This window comes from Perna viridis, chromosome 2, assembly GCF_037379345.1.
Source record: "Perna viridis isolate PV_CMFRI_1.1 ecotype Kerala chromosome 2, ASM3737934v1, whole genome shotgun sequence".
Lineage (NCBI taxonomy): Eukaryota > Metazoa > Mollusca > Bivalvia > Mytilida > Mytilidae > Perna > Perna viridis.
The window spans coordinates 56,780,320-56,797,977 of NC_142446.1; the positions used below are offsets into that span (position 1 = coordinate 56,780,320).

General features: G+C 31.9%; 1 protein-coding gene across 1 annotated transcript; it reads left to right on the forward strand.

Moving 5' to 3' along the window:
- The first annotated feature begins 1 nt into the window (after position 1).
- On the forward strand, positions 2-17,337 carry LOC148626180 (pre-mRNA-processing factor 39-like). The gene is made up of 15 exons (XM_088569942.1): positions 2-62; positions 857-975; positions 1,197-1,322; positions 3,674-3,780; positions 6,145-6,303; positions 6,592-6,802; positions 7,203-7,313; positions 7,901-8,065; positions 8,648-8,774; positions 10,050-10,258; positions 11,231-11,290; positions 11,976-12,160; positions 13,818-13,910; positions 15,056-15,182; positions 16,941-17,337. The coding sequence occupies exons 1-15, from the start codon at positions 20-22 to the stop codon at positions 17,001-17,003; spliced, it is 1,905 nt and encodes a 634-aa protein (XP_088426068.1). The 5' UTR covers positions 2-19; the 3' UTR covers positions 17,004-17,337.
- The last annotated feature ends 321 nt before the right edge of the window (positions 17,338-17,658 follow it).

A 17,658-nucleotide genomic window follows, 5' to 3' on the forward strand; every position in this document is an offset into this window, starting at 1 on the left:
TACTTCCGGTCCTGGTATAATGGCTACTGACGATGCCGACACGAAGAAAGAGAACAATCCAAGTACATCTTAAGTGTTTCACATTTCAGTTCTTCTCGTTAATGCAGATACTTTGTTGAGTTTGAAAGATATTAGTATCTTGTAAATTGATCTGTGCGGAACCATGCGAGAAAGAGTCATTTTCGGTAGAAAACATCTTTACCCCGAAATCATGTTATTCCATTAAGTTATTTATGCTCTTACGCTTTAGAATTTGGTTGCCATCCTCCTATTGTTGTCAATTTAACGTTCTGCTGCAGTGTACGGTTTATGTATCTCAAAAACATATCTTAGCATTTTTAAGCTAGAAACTACATTGTACAAGGACTTTCTTTCTCAGATGATCATTGTGTTTGCTGCTATCAATTTATCTGATGTTTATGCCTCATGACTACAGGGAGGCAACCAAGCAAATTGAAAATTAGCCTCTGAAGATGGTGCAATTATTTGGACTTGATTATTCCTTGTATATTGACATTGTAATTTGTGGGTCTTTAGTTGCGTATGGGGAAGGTGATGAGCGTGTGATACATATTAAAAAATAAATTTTCAGCAAGTCCATATGCATTTGCCAGAGGTCCCTTTCCCATATCTGTGTCACTGTGTTAGTGGTAATGGAAAAAAACATTAGCCAATGTAGCTAATAGCTACATATTTTCCACACCAACCTTTCATTCTAATTTTCTTGAAACAACTATTGTAAATATGCATTTATGGCATTGCAGTTTAAAGTTTGGGTTGTTTGAGTATGATGCAATGAAAGCTTGCCTTTTTCAAATGGTGATGAACAATCAATATCTAAAGCTGTCATTTTCAGATGACTCGGACAAGCCAATAGAAGACAACACTACACTTGGGAAATATTGGAAAGCAGTAAAGGAAAACCCTTCTGATTTCACAGGATGGACTTACCTCCTCCAATATGTTGAGCAAGAGGTTAATATGTACTTATTTAAGCACTAACATTATCAGTTGAGTCTATCTTTAGTATGTTATTAAGTTAGTTTATTTTTTTTTATATTATCTGGCTACAGTTGTCCAGAATCAACTGAAATAACACATTAATTAGAATGTATGACACAAAAGTTGCATAGAACTTAGAAGTCTACTTTTATCTTTGAATACCAATGTACAGCTGTAGTTCTTTCAAATTACAGAATAAACTTGAAGATGCACGGGAAGCTTATGAAGCCTTTTTCGGTCATTATCCATATTGCTATGGCTATTGGAAGAAGCATGCAGATATGGAAAGGAGACACGATTTTACAGATAAAGCAATTGAGGTGAGGAATGGAATAAGCATACATTTGTAACAAATTAAAATAATCTCCTTCTTCATTAAAGAAGAGCAAACTGATTTTGATAGTATTTACTAATTAGAAAGTGAGAAAGAAAATCATCCACTTCTTAATGTTTATGATTTAAAAAAAAAAAATGTTTTTCACATTAAGATCTTTTGTGTTATCATTACATGTGTGAATAATATCCCACTTTTATTATGACACAGTTAATACGCGAACTTGCTACTTCATAAAAACAATTAATTTAGTTCTCTTTAATAAGTGCACTTTAGATTTTTCTTTATTATGGGTATTACATTGTAATGGGCTTTTTATTGTTTTCAATTAGCAAATGTCGGCCAATTAAAGTAAAGATTAATTTATATAAAATATGTCCATAAGTGATTATGTGGCTTCAAAATCAGATATTCACCCACAAGATATTTTTCTTTTTAAAGCTATAGGATCAAAACAGGAGAAATACTTAACTTTGCTATATCTATAGACAAGCTTCTTCTTACATGTAGTATTTCTATAACTACAAGTTAAGGCCATCCTTAAAAAATGTTGGTTTGCTGTTTATCAACTTATAATTTTAAATGTGAGTAGGTAGGTGGGTTAATTTTTTTTTCTGAAAAGTACCAAAAAGTGAAACCAATGTGCTGAAAATAAAATAAAAAATTTGTCTTGGAAAGGATAAAAAAAAAACTATTGAGTAGGTCAATAAACCGCAAACCAATAATTTTTTTAATGTCAGCCTAATTATTGTAATGTCTGTTAGTACATGTATGCCCTATTCTGAAGACTAGGTACAATTTTAGTTTTATTTGTCAAGTGTATTGTTTACCTTATTTTATATGGCAGACTTTCATACTACAAATGTAGTTCATTATTTGTATTAAGTTAAGACTTTGTTTAAGTAATTCAAGGGTTTCTGTTGTTTTTTGTGGGATTTTTTTTAATGAAAAATGTATGACATTGAGAAATCAACCACTCTAAAAATAAGTTTTGCAAGTTATTGTAATGCTTATACATGTATTATTTTATTTATTATGAATGAACATGAAATTCATCATGCAATTTCTGTCAAGGAAGAACACTATTATAGAGTGTTAGTCAGAAATCGATTTGAAATCCCCTTTAGCCTTATTTGGTCAATTTGACTTAAATTATGCAATCTGTTTTCATATTTAATGTAGTTGTATTCGATTTCTTTACTTTGCTGTGTGGTTTTTTTGGGTTTTTTTTTGTACGTGTTAAAGAAACATATTTGGTTTCAAATGTGTTATTGTAATGTTCTCATGTTGAGATGGACTCTCTCAGGAGAATACATGAGTCATTGGTCTTTCTTTTTAAAATTTCATTGTAGACCAGCGAAACTGTAAAAACGAACTGATGAGAGAAGACATCTGTTTTCAGGATTCTTTTATTGTTCCAGTGCTAAAGCAGCAAATTTTAGAACTTTCAAAAATAATCACCTGATTTGAAGTATTTTTTTTTCCTTGGCTTATATATAACATGTATACAGTAATACTGAAATACAGATATATAATGAATTGGTCATTCACAATGATGCTGTTGAGAGAAGTGCACTCACCTATTTCAAAAGTTGATATTAATCCTTGTAGCAAGGACTTAATGAATTTTGCCAACATATGTTAGTTTAAAAAAAACTCCCACCCTCATTGTTTGTGCTAAGAGACCTGCGAGATATAACATAAAAGAAGTCTCAAAGGTTTTACTTTTGAATTCTATTAGAGTGAATTGTTGGAGCTTGAGTTTAGGAAGGGTTTGAGGAAGAACTCTGATTCAATTTGAAATTTTATGAAATTTGGCCAAATTGACCTTTTTTATGCTGTCAGATTACAGTTTTTAAAAAATCTGAAGACTCAATTTTTACTTCAGTATACCTACCAAAATTGTTTCAAGAGCATTGATAAATCAGTCTTAAATGGTGGACAATGTCAAACCTAAAAATAGGCTTGAACAAATTACTTAATATTTTATTTTACAGAAAAAAAATAGAGATTGCCATATCAAATGTAAGGACCAAACAAAAATTTCAAACTGATGTCAGTTTGTTAAAGGACAAAATTGATTTCTTCCTAGTTGTAACCTGTGTTAGGGAGGAGACATCAACATGGAATGGTCAGAAGAGGAATGTGCCACCATCGTAGTCATTGGTAGACTAACGCCATAGAACGGTAATGTCGCGGTCGGTTTATCATTGTTGCAAATCTCCCGATGATACATTTCTGATCATGTCAATATATGTCGATTTTGCCTATGCGGTTTTTGAGTTCCATTGTAATTTGGTGACATTTAAACAATATTTTTGTTTTTTTCTGTTGTAGGTGTATGAAACTGGGGTTAAGTCTATACCTGTTTGTGTTGAGCTATGGTTACACTACATTAATTTTTATACAACATATTTTCCTGACAGCACAGAAGATATAAGAAAGTAAGTGCAATCACTTCAGTTTTTTTTTTTGTTTTTTTTTTAATTGCAGGGATTGACACTAACAGTCGCCCGTGGCGACTTATTTTTGTGCTGGGCGACGATAATAACCATTGTTTGTCGTCCGAGTGGCGACCGTAATTTTGGTATGTGGTCGGGTTTGTTTTCCGGTTTTTAGGCATACCGGAAATCGCAACTGGTTGAATTTTGCGTACAAATACAAATAATAAATACCAGTTAGTAAAGACCATGGTAAAATGTGGCGATACATTGAAGGGGTAAAGCCGATTGCGAAGGAACAAACTAAACGATCTCCTGCAGAAAAACTATTTCATGAAATGTTTATTTGTGAGTACTCACTACAGTACTAGATGAGAACCAATTAGGTAATAAACTGAAGACAGGGAAATAAATAGTTTATTCCATAATACTTTTAAAATCTCTTGAAAAGAAATGTATTTTCAAACAATTACACATTAAACTAATATTCTGAAAAATTTTCTGGGCGCCTAACTTTTTTTCTGGGCTCCTAGATTTTTTAACTTAGGAGCCCAGGTGGCAACCAAGATAAAAAAGTTAGTGTCAATCCCTGTAATTGGTACTTTATGTATATACTAGTGGCACAAAACCATTTTAGAAATCAGTAGTAGTACAAAATGATATGTAGTTCAAGATGATTTAGAGGTAAGTGGTAAAAACACCCAAGGAAATGAAGGTTTTTATAAAGTTACTCCTTTTGAAAAAAATAACAAGCAAGTCTTATTTTGTTCACATGAAATTAATGCAAATCCAGCTGCACAGGAAGTTCAGATAAACTTGATATGACATAATTTTCATGAGGACTCTTAATTTTATTTGCTCAATATAGGTTTAACCCATGTAAAAATTGTAAGAATAATTATTTTTGTCCCCTTTCGGCAAATGACGAAGGGGACTCAGGTTTGCACTCTGTCCGTCAGTCACACTTGGTTTTCTGGACTTTTTTTGTAATGCCTCATCCAATTGATTTCATATTTGATATATAGTCTTATCATGACAAGTTACAAGTTAAGTTCGAATGACGTTACGGTTGAACGATTTTTACAGAAGTTATGGCCCTTGGACATAGATTGATTGTTATGTTTTAATGCCGTTTCGGCGACTAGGGCCCCTTGGACATAGAAAACTTCATGAAATTTTATGTTTTCCAGACTTTTTTTTGTAATGCCTTATCCAATTAATTTCATATTTTGTGTATAGTCTTATCATGGCAAGTTACAAGTTAAGATCGAATGACATTATGGTTGAATGATTTTTACAGAAGTTTTGGCCCTTGGACATAGAAAATTTCATGAAATTTTATGTTTTTCGGACTTTTTTTGTAATGCTTCATCCAATTGATTTCATATTTGGGATATAGTCTTATCATGACAAGATACAAGTTAAGTATGAATGACTTTATGCTTGAATGATTTTTACAGAAGTTATGGCCCTTGGACATAGAAAATTTCATGAAATTTTATGTTTTCTGGACTTTTTTTTGTAATGCCTCATCCAATTGATTTCATATTTGGTATATAGTCTTATCATGACAAGTTACAAGTTAAGTATGAATGACTTTATGCTTGAATGATTTTTACAGAAGTTATGGCCCTTGGACATAGAAAATTTCATGAAATTTTATGTTTTCTGGACTTTTTTTTTGTAATGCCTCATCCAATTGATTTCATATTTGGTATATAGTCTTATCATGACAAGTTACAAGTTAAGTTCGAATGATGTCACGATTGAATGATTTTTACAAAAGTTGTGTCCCTTGGACATAGAAAATTTTGTAAAATTTTATGTTTTCCAGACTTTTCTTTGTAATGCCTCATCCAGTTGATTTCATATTTGTTAGCTAGTCTTATCATGACAAGTTACAAATTAAATTTAAATATTATTGTGGCAAAATGGTTTAAATGGAACTTATGGCCCTTTGACATAGAAAATTACATAAAATTTTATGTTTCACCATTTGGATGCAAATTGCTGCTGTCATTCTAGAGTTATTTGCCCTTTAATTCATAATAACGAAGTTTATTTTAAGTTTTCAGGTGATAGAAAGGGAATTTCTTTATGCAGCTTTCTGTAATGCAAAAATGTTATTATCTACTGTAAAATGAAGCTCACGTTTGATTTTGATGGAATTTGCTTTTGCTGTTCAAGAGTTATTTTCTCTTAATTGTTAAAAAATAACACCATCCATTGTTAGTTCACATATATAAAAAAAAATGTCATAAAGGCAATGAGTTCAAAGGCCGAAAGGAGACACTGTATTGCATCAGCAATACTGTCAGAATGCTTGTTTTTTAACCTTAGCTCTAGTTTATTTTTATTTAATTTCAGGCTATATGACAGAGCAATAAAAGCATCTGGCACTGATTTTAGATCTGACAAACTATGGGACTCATATATATCTTGGGAGAAAGATCTGCCGAATGTTACAACTTTACATGACAGAGTGATGAATATTCCAACTCAGTTATACAGTCATCATTTTGAAAGGTTGGAGTTTTTTTAGGGGAGTTATTTTAAAGTCAGTTTTGTTATTGCATAAAGTTTTCCCTATTAAAACTTGAAGGACTGTGTTCAAAGACCACAGAGGTATTCAGTAGTACATGTAGTAAAGTACACCTTGTTTAAATGTAGAATATATGCCTACCTGAATTGTTATCAGTTCGATTCAAATTGTGATAATGATAAAATACCTATTTTCTGCTAGAATGAAACAAAGTTTGTTCTGTGTTTGAAAAAATAATCCCTAAGTTTTTGGTAACATTCATATTTGACTAGCTTTAAACACCATGTCGAAACACATCATCCCAAGGAGATTTTGTCTCTGGATGATTTCCTGAAGTTAAGGAAGGACATAGTGAACAAATCAGCATCCCCTACAGATGAGGATGACCAGGGAATGGATGAAGGTGGTCTTTCTTACCCAGGAGTACCAGGACCACCGGGAGTCGATGCTCCCCCAGGAACAGAGGAGACAGAAGGAGGAAAGGTGGGAACTATAAATAGATACAGTTTTCCATTTGATCTAAATAATCCAATCAAGTTATCCATCTATTCACTGTATTATCTTTTAATAGATCAGGGCATAATCTAGATGTAGAAATGAGCAAATACTTCTCATTGTTTGTGTTTACTTCTCCCATTCGTCTTTGACAAGAAGTTTTCGTAATGGATTACATAGACTAAATTGTTATTTTTCAAATAGAACATACTAAAACTTCTCTTGGTCTCTGATATCTAAATTACACCCTGAAAAGATGTGGTGAATATGTTACTAAAATCACCCTTGATTGATACATGTATTTGAAACTTGAAAGCTGTCTGACATAACACTGATTTGTGGATTTTGTACATAAGGGAAGAAATAATGGAGTGTCTTCCTTTTTCAGTCTGATACAGATGAAGCAAAGAAGTTGCGTGATAGGTTATTATTTACGAGGGAAGCAAGTTTCAGAAAGAATGAAGAAGAAGTCAGTAAAAGGTGGAACTTTGAAGAAGCAGTAAGTTAAATGCTTTATTATACAAATGATATTTTAGATGAATTTTCAACTTCTTAAAAAATTATGAATGATTTCACTAAATGTTATGTTAGGAAATGCAAAGAAAATAATTATTTGAGTTGAACTATAAGGAGGTTAATTGTATATAATTTGATTTTAGAAGTAACACGCTTTCTGATTGTATAAAAACTTTGTCCATCATCTCATAAACCAAATTTTGTATATGTCTGTGACATCATCAACATTTTTCAATGATGTATTCGCTAAATTTTGATACTAAAATTAAATTATAAGGAATGACTGTTATATTTTTTGGCTCTATTTGTTATTTAGTGGGCATCATATGATTGAGGTAATTTCTCCATAGGTCGAAAAAAATATAAGTCATTCCCTAAATACATTTTTATTTATAGCATTATTTTTCAATGTTAATGATAAAGATAACCAACAGTAATGATATAAATTTGTGATTTATTGATGTAGTCATTATATTTCTAATATAAAAAAACAGTAATAAAATTAGAGATTTAGCTTTAGAAATTTGCATTTAGTATGTTTCCATTTATACAAACTTAATGTAATTTAAGATTAAACGACCATATTTCCATGTTAAACCATTGGAACGTGGCCAACTGAAGAACTGGAGGGAATACTTGGATTGGGAAATACAGAATGGCACACATGAAAGAGTTGTGGTGTTGTTTGAAAGGTGTATGATTGCCTGTGCTTTGTATGAAGATTTTTGGATGAAGGTATAGTAAATGACCCTTAACGAGTCTTAGAAAAGATCATACTAGCAGTATTATTATGGGGAAACTTTATGATCAACATTAACCTCATAAAGGATAGATTTTTGAAATCACACAGTGCACAAAAAAAATCTGTTATGACTATTTGCTATGGAATATACATATATGCACTTGTGTGTCATTCATTGGTTTCCTTTTGTGCTGTTTGAAGTTAACAAAAATTATATTAGTAAATGATGAAGCAAAGGACATGGTTTCGCATTATTTAAACTGATGCTGATGATTACGCCATCCTTGGCTGTCTGATTTTGTATCACTTTCCTCAATATAGTGATTATTGGTCTTTAGGGGTATAAATGGCAACAAGAAATACCAGAAGACTTCTTAATAGTTACTTTAATAATAATTTCGTATTGTTGAAAAGTTAGTCATTACATTACTTCAGAAAATTTGTAACCCACACTAGTTTTTTAACTTGCTTAGTGTTTACATACATGTACATATTATATTAAAGATACTTATGTGCAGACGATGACACACGTCTCAACATCTATGGGTGTTCAACTGATGTTTTTTTTTCTTTAGTATGCCAAGTATATGGAGGATCACAGTTTAGAAGCTGTAAGAACAGTTTACAGCAGAGCTTGCAAAATACACCTCCCCAAGAAACCATACATACACATGGCATGGGCCTCATTTGAAGAAAGACAAGGTAACAGTCAAAATACTTATGCTTTATATGTCATGACTACAAATCTCTGTAAAACCAATTCAAAAGTAAAACCATCTATTTCTGACTTTACTATTCTTTGTAACTTGATCCATATGCCTGTTGGCAACATTTGTGAGAACAAAATTTAGAAAGCTGTAATGTTTGCTTGATTATTAAGTGTAAGTATTTATAAGAATCAGGCAAAATGGGAAAATAGAGAAACATACATGTTAAAAACCCACTGATCTTACAATGTAATATCACTCAAGGATACTTTCTCTATTTGAAAAGTCCATTGTTTGATCTCTGCATCACTGGCTTTGCTCAGAAATTTTTCAAGAGATTTTAGAAAAATTAGGTTTTCGACGGAGTTACCTGCTCTGGAAATGTTCATTTTCTGTGCATTTCAATGATATTGTAACTAAATGGTCTAGTATGATATGGAAAGCCTTTTCTGTATTCCTTGATTCTAGTGGTACAAATAGTCAAATTACACAATCAAATTTAAAATGATTTTTTTATTCATACCATGTTTCACATACTGCCTGATTCTTATAGGGACTGACATTTAATTGCTATGCAAAAATGTGCAAATCTTTGGTACAATTTAGATTTGTGGGTTTAAAATCTCCAATGCTATGCTTGGTATTAAACTAGAATAAGAAGAATTAAGTATCTTATTATAGTATAAAAATGTGCATTGTCAACTTTGGTTTGGTCAATGATTTTGTTTTTTTTATTTAGTGTTAGAAGAAGTCTGTACCCACAATTCTTTCATAGTAAATGGTAGTTCAACCACATCATATGCCTTTTGATAAGCACCATATTTCTAAACAAACAATTCAGAGAAAACTTGCATACTGTGAAGGAACAATTTTCATATGTTACTAATTTTTGTGGTTTTTATGGGTAGACCAAACCACAAAATTTGGTTCCCAAAAAAAGGAGGATCCCATTAAGGTGTATACTGAAAACCTCGAAACTACAAATTCAAGAATCCATTAACTTGTGTTTCTTCCCTAATCCATGAAATTAGTATCCACGAATTCAAGTACTTTCACATTTTCGTACTGTCTCAGCATATTTTTTTATAGCACATGTTAATAAATGTTTAATTGTACCCCTCTAAAGGATACTTTTTTTTTTTTTTAAAGTATTAACAAAAATTTGTTGCAGGGTATTTTCATTTACCTTGTCTATATAGTTCACTGACAATAATATTGATAATAAAGTTGTGCGTGGATAACTTTTACTAGTATCATTTTGGTTTTTTAGGAAGCTATGATGCTGCATTTGAAATCTTGGCCAACTTAGAAAAGAGTGTCCCAGGCTTAATTATGGTGTCAATGAGGAGAATTAGTTTAGAGAGGAGACGAGGAAATTTGAGTGATGTAGAAAAATTTTATAAGGACTATATAGAGAGTGCTGCTTCTCCTGAGATTGCTTCATTCTTTTCTATTAAGTTTGCAAGATTTCTTTTAAAGGTAAGGAGTATGTATCTGAACAGCCCTATTTTGGCAGTTACTATCTTTAACACTGCTGATTTTTGTTTTGTCTGATTCAATGGCTTATTTTGTGCTTTTGTAAGGGCATGAACCTAAAAATTTATGGATTTGTCAGCTAATTAGACTTAATGAGAGAAGTCTTTTTTTCTGACTCGGAAGCATGTAAAACAAGAATGGAAAGGGTGAATATGTCAAGGAGACAATCCTATCAGGATGAAAAATGTCAGCTGTAGTTCAGCTGTGTAAAGGTGTTTGATTTTTACTGAACTAGGCTTCACCTCCTGTCAAATATGTGATTATTTAAGCAATTTCTACTGAATAGTATTTATAGATTTCATAATGAGTGAAAGTAAAATACATAGATGCCACATATTATGGTTTTTCTGTTGTTTTTATGAATTTCTGAGTAGTTCCCAAAAAGTATATTGATTGTTAAGACCCTTCATGGATACCTATGATAGTAGTGCAATGGGAGTTTGGATCATGCAGTGCATGTTATCGATCTTGGTTAAGATAAATCTAATTGTTTCCAAATAGTGAACAAAAGCTTCTGTTTTTGTTTTTTTTAGATAAAATTTTAATTTTAATGATGATTTCTGGATTAAAGTGCCAATCTCAATATTTTTTACTGATCGTATCAAAATCTATGTAAATATCACAAAATATTAACTTGAGTTATTTAATTCTAATATCATAACAAACAAGCCTTGGCGAGTTTTTTATCTTGTTGAAATTAAGTTAAGCATGTTGATACTAAGTTTCACAAGCAATCAAACCTTTTTCTCCATGGTTCTTTTGGGATGTTCTGCCTTCCGACATTCTGCTTCTGCCATTGTCGAAATTCTAGTGATCTTCCATCTATTCCATCACCAGTTGTTTTTGCAAAATATGTTAAAACAATTCAGTCACAGAGCAGTGCTCTTTCATTCAAATGTTTACTTTAAATTTCAGATCAAAGGTGATGCAGAAGCTGCACGAGTGGTGTTTAAACAAGCTATTGAAAAGGATATGGTAAGATTTACTGAGTCACGTCATCTGTAAGGAAGTTAAAAAGAACACCTGGTTTTAGTATTGAGAACTTCATGTACATTCATGATGACGTTAAGGACATGGTTTCGCATTATTTAAACCGATGCTGATGATTACATTATCCTTGGCTGTCTGATTTGAACTAATTAGTTCTAACATTTTATACTAGACACAGAGTTTGGCAGAACATTTCCTACACTGTAATAGTCTGAGGTCTGACCCATAGAAGTTTGGAAAGTCCTGTGTATTTATTACAGGTTTATAACAGAAATTTGAATTCTGACGGAGGGTCCTGCTATAATGCTTAAGAAGCAGGACCCATCCCAGATTTTCTAGTCAAGTCAGATTAATTTCATGATCTCTAAAACTTAGATCTTAAATGATAGAAATATCTGGATCTATTGAAATAATGTACTGTAAACGTATTAATTTTCGTGATTGTTAATTTTTGTGGTTTCTGTCAGGTGAGCATATTTGTGGATATCAATTTTTACGGTTTCAAAAAACGACAAGTGTTCAATAGTGTTATAAATTGATTTTGCAGGTACTTTTTTTCATGCTTTTCTGTCCATCTTGAAAATGGCAAAAAATTAGTACACATCGAAAATTAGTACTTTTACAGTATTGTGGTCTGTCTTTATTAATTCCAGCTGAAATTTTTTTGTAGGGCAACTTGAAGCTGTATCTGCAAACGTTAGATTTAGAATACCAGTGTACACCAGTTGATGAAGAAAGGGTCAACGAACTGTTTGAAAGCCTCCTGAACTGTGAAAATTTTTCATTGGAAACAAAGGCAAAAATGTCACAAAGAAAGCTTGAATTTCTGGAGGACTTTTGTACAGATATTAAAAAGTAAATGAAAGATAATTATAGAATTTTCTTACCTTCTTGAATAAGGACACCTTGCCCAAGTCCCAAATTGTCAAAACTGTTTATAGGATTCTCTTAAACATGATAATTACTTACAATTTGGTTGAAATAGCGTAATAATTTCCTAAAAATAAAATAGTATTTAGCTTACATTAATATTCCATTGCTTTTTCCATTAAAGAATGTTTGTGTTAAGGAAAGCTTTCCATCGAATAGACATGATACCATTTTGTGTTTGGGATGAATGTAGGTCCATTAGTTGAAATTAAAAATAGTATTTTACGTACATTTTTTTTTATGCAAAGGCTTGGAAGTAATATATGTACAAAAGTGATGAAGTAAAGGACATGGTTTCGCATTATTTAAACTGATGCTGATGATTACACCATCCTTGGCTGTCTGATTAACAAGAATGTTTTAGAAAATATAGGTTGAAAAATCCCTCAAAACAAATTCTCTGAATAGGAAAGCTTATTTATTAAGTATGTAAAAAAAAATATCTGCTCTGTATTTCCTGATTTCTTTTTATGCTGTGAAATCATATCTGGTATGGATACAAATTCATATCTCTTAGTTTATTTTTTCCTTGTAAAAAAGTAACTTGTTTAAAAAAGTTTTCAACACTCACACAGACCCTCCCAATTTAAGGTTTAGTTTTTCAGAATTTTATGGAGATGTATTTCTTTGTCCTTAATATTTCTGACATAACTAGTCTAATAATGCTACTTCTGGTACTAAAAAGAATGTGATGTAAAGGACATGGTTTTGCATTATTTAAACTGATGCTGATTATTACACCATCTTTGGCTGTCTCATTTAAGAAATGTTATAGATATTCTTTTTGACCCCAAACCTCAAAACAAATCTGTTTATAGGGAAGTTATATTATAACCAGCAACTCATGGATTAATGGTCATAAAAAAAAAATGTTAAATTCTCTAGAGCTTTGTTAAGTCCATTAACATATTTATAAATTTTTTGTAGTTTTCTTTGGAAAAAAAGGAATTACTTGTGCTCTGTATTACATAATTTCTTTTATGCCATGAAATCCTGCAAGATGTGTTTCTTGGTAAATTGTATATGATATTTCCAGTTAACTAGTCACAAATAATGCTATTTCTGGTATTCGAAGAAAACCAATTGTCATTCATACATATTTTCATTAAAAAGCCTCCAAGTGATTAATGAACAAAAGGGATGAAGTAAAGGACATGGTTTTGCATTATTTAAACTGATAGTGATGATTACACCATCCTTGGCTGTCTGAATTAAGCAACTTCAAAAGTGATGGGTTTTAGCTGGGGGATGAGTTAACTGGGATTATGATAATTTTGCTATATGGTTTTTAACTGGGGAATATGACAATTTTGCTATATGTGTTTTAACAGGGGAATATGATAATTTTGCTTTATGTGTTTTAAACTGGGGAATATGTTAATTTTGCTCTCTGTGTTTTAACTGGGGAATATGATAATTTTGCTACTGTTAAGCTGGTTATTGTGTTAAGTTTAATGTTGACTTTTTTCCTAATTTGTCTTAGCAAGTTTAAATTACAGTACTAGATTGATGTGCCCCATTTACATATATAAACTTGGGTGGCATGAAAAATAGGCTTTAATATGTGATTTTTTTTCTATAGATTAAAAGATGCATATGATGAACATCAGAAATTGATGAAAGATCTTCACTCTGAAAGGAAGAAGAGAAGCTATGATGCTGCTAATTATTCTCAGTCAGTTGGAAATTGTCTTTCTTATGTTTGGTATTGCAGAAACACTTGTAATAAATTAATTTTTTTCACATCCACAAATGTCATGGCACTGTTGTTATCATCAATGATAAGTTTCCATACATAACTTGAGTTCAAGGATTTCTATTAAATTATAAATGCATCAGTGGTCTCAAGGTAGAAGCTGGCTTGGATTACAGGAGGTCATGGATTTATATTTTCTACCAATGTCCAACAAAGGCTTTAAAATTGGTACTCGCAGCTTCTCGGCCAAGCACATTGTATTTGAGGGGATAGAGGAACTACTGGTTGACTTGGAACCAGATAATGTGTCGAGTGGGTTGATATGCTTACCTGCTGGCATTTTTTATGTGAGCTAGCACAAAGGTTCTGCTCTCTGTGGGACTAGTACAAAGTAGTTGCTATTTGCTTGGAAATCATTGTTGTCTTGAAATGCATGAAATATTTGTCATAGGCAGTCATAATCAGTCATTGATTTTTTGGGGATATAATCGATTTTTAATAAGTGGACATAGACTTAACATTTTTCTCATTTCTGCACAATAAATTGAATTAAGGTGGATGAAATTGTGCATTTTTTATGTTACCATAAAAGTAAGGCTGGGATTGAACAAGGTGGCAAAATTAGAAGAAGAAAGTTGAAACTAGGAATGACAACAAACTGTAAAAAAAATCTGACACTCTGTGGGCCTTAAATGACTACAAGGGTTTGGGAATAAACTTATTATATATCCACTGTATTAACATCTTACAGTGACTACTTTCATTCTGGTCATAATTTTATGCTGTGTCAAACATTTTATTAATCATTATTCTAAGTTGTGTCAGTTTTCAATGTCATTCCATACTTGCCCCAACTGAACATAGTTCCATCTCTTTAATCATATCAAGGAGTAATTTGCTAAGCATTTTATATAATATAATGTGAAATTAATGTTGCTGACCAGTAAATGATGATATAAAGGACATGGTTTCGCATTGCTTAAACTGATGCTGATGATTACACCATCCTTGGCTGTCTGATACTGCTTAATTAATTGAATAAGTAGCAAATGCTGAACACTTCTTACTCATCTAGTACAAAAGAGATATTTGCATATATTTAATATTTTAACCTCATTTTGTAGAAGTATGAGTGAGGAACCACCTGAAAAGAAACAAAAAGGAGATACACCTTCAAATGGCACCACTGAAACCCCACCACAGTCGGCTGGACCTGAGCATGGTGGATATCCTTACTGGGGACCATATTCTGTGAGTTACATATTTTTGGCTGTTATTTAGAATCAAAAGAACCTCTACAGAGATTTTGTTGAATACCCTAAACTACAATAAATGAAAAAAATAATAATTAAGATTATGATAGTGTTCTTAAAATATCCACAGGTGTCATAGGTCTAATTTTTCTTTAAATTGGAAATTTAAAGACTCAGTTGGGCCCAAAAGAATGAGGATAGCCCTTTAAAATCTGTATGCAACAATACAGCATGAGTGATGTTCTTTGTATTATTTCTCATTGACCAGTTGTTCATTCAACTTGAGGGCTGTTGACAGATAGGACAATGATACATATAGTACATTAATGATGAAGTAAAGGACATGGTTTCGCATTAATTAAACTGATGCTGATGATTACATCATCCTTGGCTGTCTGAGATGTACTACCCTTTTTGTTTTTAATTGATTTGACCTTTTGACTTGACTTGGTTTTAATGTATCTAAATTAAGTAAGGTCTTAAAGTTAACCACCGAAAACTAACTGAATTTTCAGTAGGGCCTGGCCCTATGTAAAAGACTGTAAACAGTATTATAGTGATGCTCAGATCTGTGGACCAAAGGTCAAGGCAGTGATTTTGACCACATTTTGATACTTAATGGCTTTGAAATAAATGTCCACTCAACTTTGTAGGGTTTGGCCATTAAGTTTTACAGTTCATAGTTTGAAAGCCATGTAAATGAATTGAATAACTGTGCTTGCATTTATTCTTAGAAGCAAGATATTGACCCAAAAACAAAACTTTAATTCTTTAGATATTGATTGGCATTGAAGATGGAAAAAAATGACTGATGAAAAATTAGCAGGAATGATGTAAGGAGGACATTTAGAAATTAGGGGCTAGAAACGAGCATTTTCCTTATGTCTTGGCAATAACTTGATTAAAAGTGAATGGATCTTTTTGAAATTATATCACAAGGTGCCTTTTTACCAAAGAAAGACTGGGATTGATTTTTTGGGCTGTGACTTGAGCCAAGCAAGAACAAGGTGCCACAATCTGGCCAGGAACAAGTTTTTTTTTCAATCCTGAATAATATGGATAAATGAAATTAATTAGTTGGTTCTTATCCCATCCCACCCCTAAAAAGATTTTTTTTAAATTTTAATTGTGGCAGGAATTTTGTTTGTGTCAGTTTCAAGTATTGAAATACTATAACACACAAATCTTTCATTTCTTTGTGACTAAAACAATGTTTTTTCTCAGAAACTGATGTGGCTATGAATTTAGAAGATATCTATATTTCAAATAGCTCAGATAAGGCTAGCAAATATCTGTTTAGAAATAAAAAAATAAAATAAAATCCTCCCACCAGCCCAATATTTTTGTAAATGTTGGATGAGAATATACAATTTATGTTTACTTGGCCCTACTTCAGTAAATGGGTATGGATGGCACCTTGTACTGTACCTCAAAGGGAATTTTGGATAGATTGTGGAGATTTCAACTTGAACGATTTTAATATGTGTAAGGGGCTAAGAAGTTACCACTTAGATTCTGGTCAAATTCTTATCCTGTGTCAAATATCTGATCAATATAAAAATTCAAAGCTGTATCAAGTTTGGTGTGTCAGTGTTTGACCCCTCGGTTATATCAAGCTGCACCCTGTGAAGCAATGTATTTTATCAAATAATATGTCGACTAGATTTCTAATTTGTCTAGATGAGTAATTCGTGACCTTTAGGGCCTCTAGTTTTAATTAATTTTGTAACATATAAGCCTCTTTTTTTTCTGATAGAGTTCTGGCTATGCTGGCTATGGACAACATTGGACCACTTACAGCTCACACTATTATCCATGAAGACAATGTCATTGTTAAAAGATGAACATGCATAGAATCAAATACTCATGCTGAAGAACAAAGCAATCATGAAATCTCAGTGGAGTGTAGCCTATAGATGAGAATATGTAACTTGTACTTTGAATATGATATATTTAATGATTTTATGATAGAAGAATGTATCTGCTTGGTAATTTAATTACAATGGACTGGTTTACGTGTGGTGAATGAGAGCAATGAAAATCATGTAACTGTTGTGAAGCTTTGTCAGTAGTTTTATGAATGGAATTTATTGATTGTTATTACATTATGTATCATGTTAATGCATTGTTGTTGAATAAAGTAATGATAGAAACTGGAAATTAATTTAATGGCAAAGTTATGTCCTATATCGCACAAGTTGGGACATATCATAGCACATTTATTATCTTAATGCATCATTTTAATTCAGTTTTAAGCTAGGTCTGTTTTGATTGGTCAAATGTTCTCCACCAAAAATGAACAACTTTGGTTTTAATTCTTATTGTTAACTTCCAATTCAATAGAACCATTATGCACTGACCAAAATATAAATAGAAACAAATTAGAGCAAACAAAAGGATCCAAGGATAGATACTGAGAAATTGCACACAAATGAGCTACTAGCACTGCACTCACTCTGCCCACACAGGTTTCC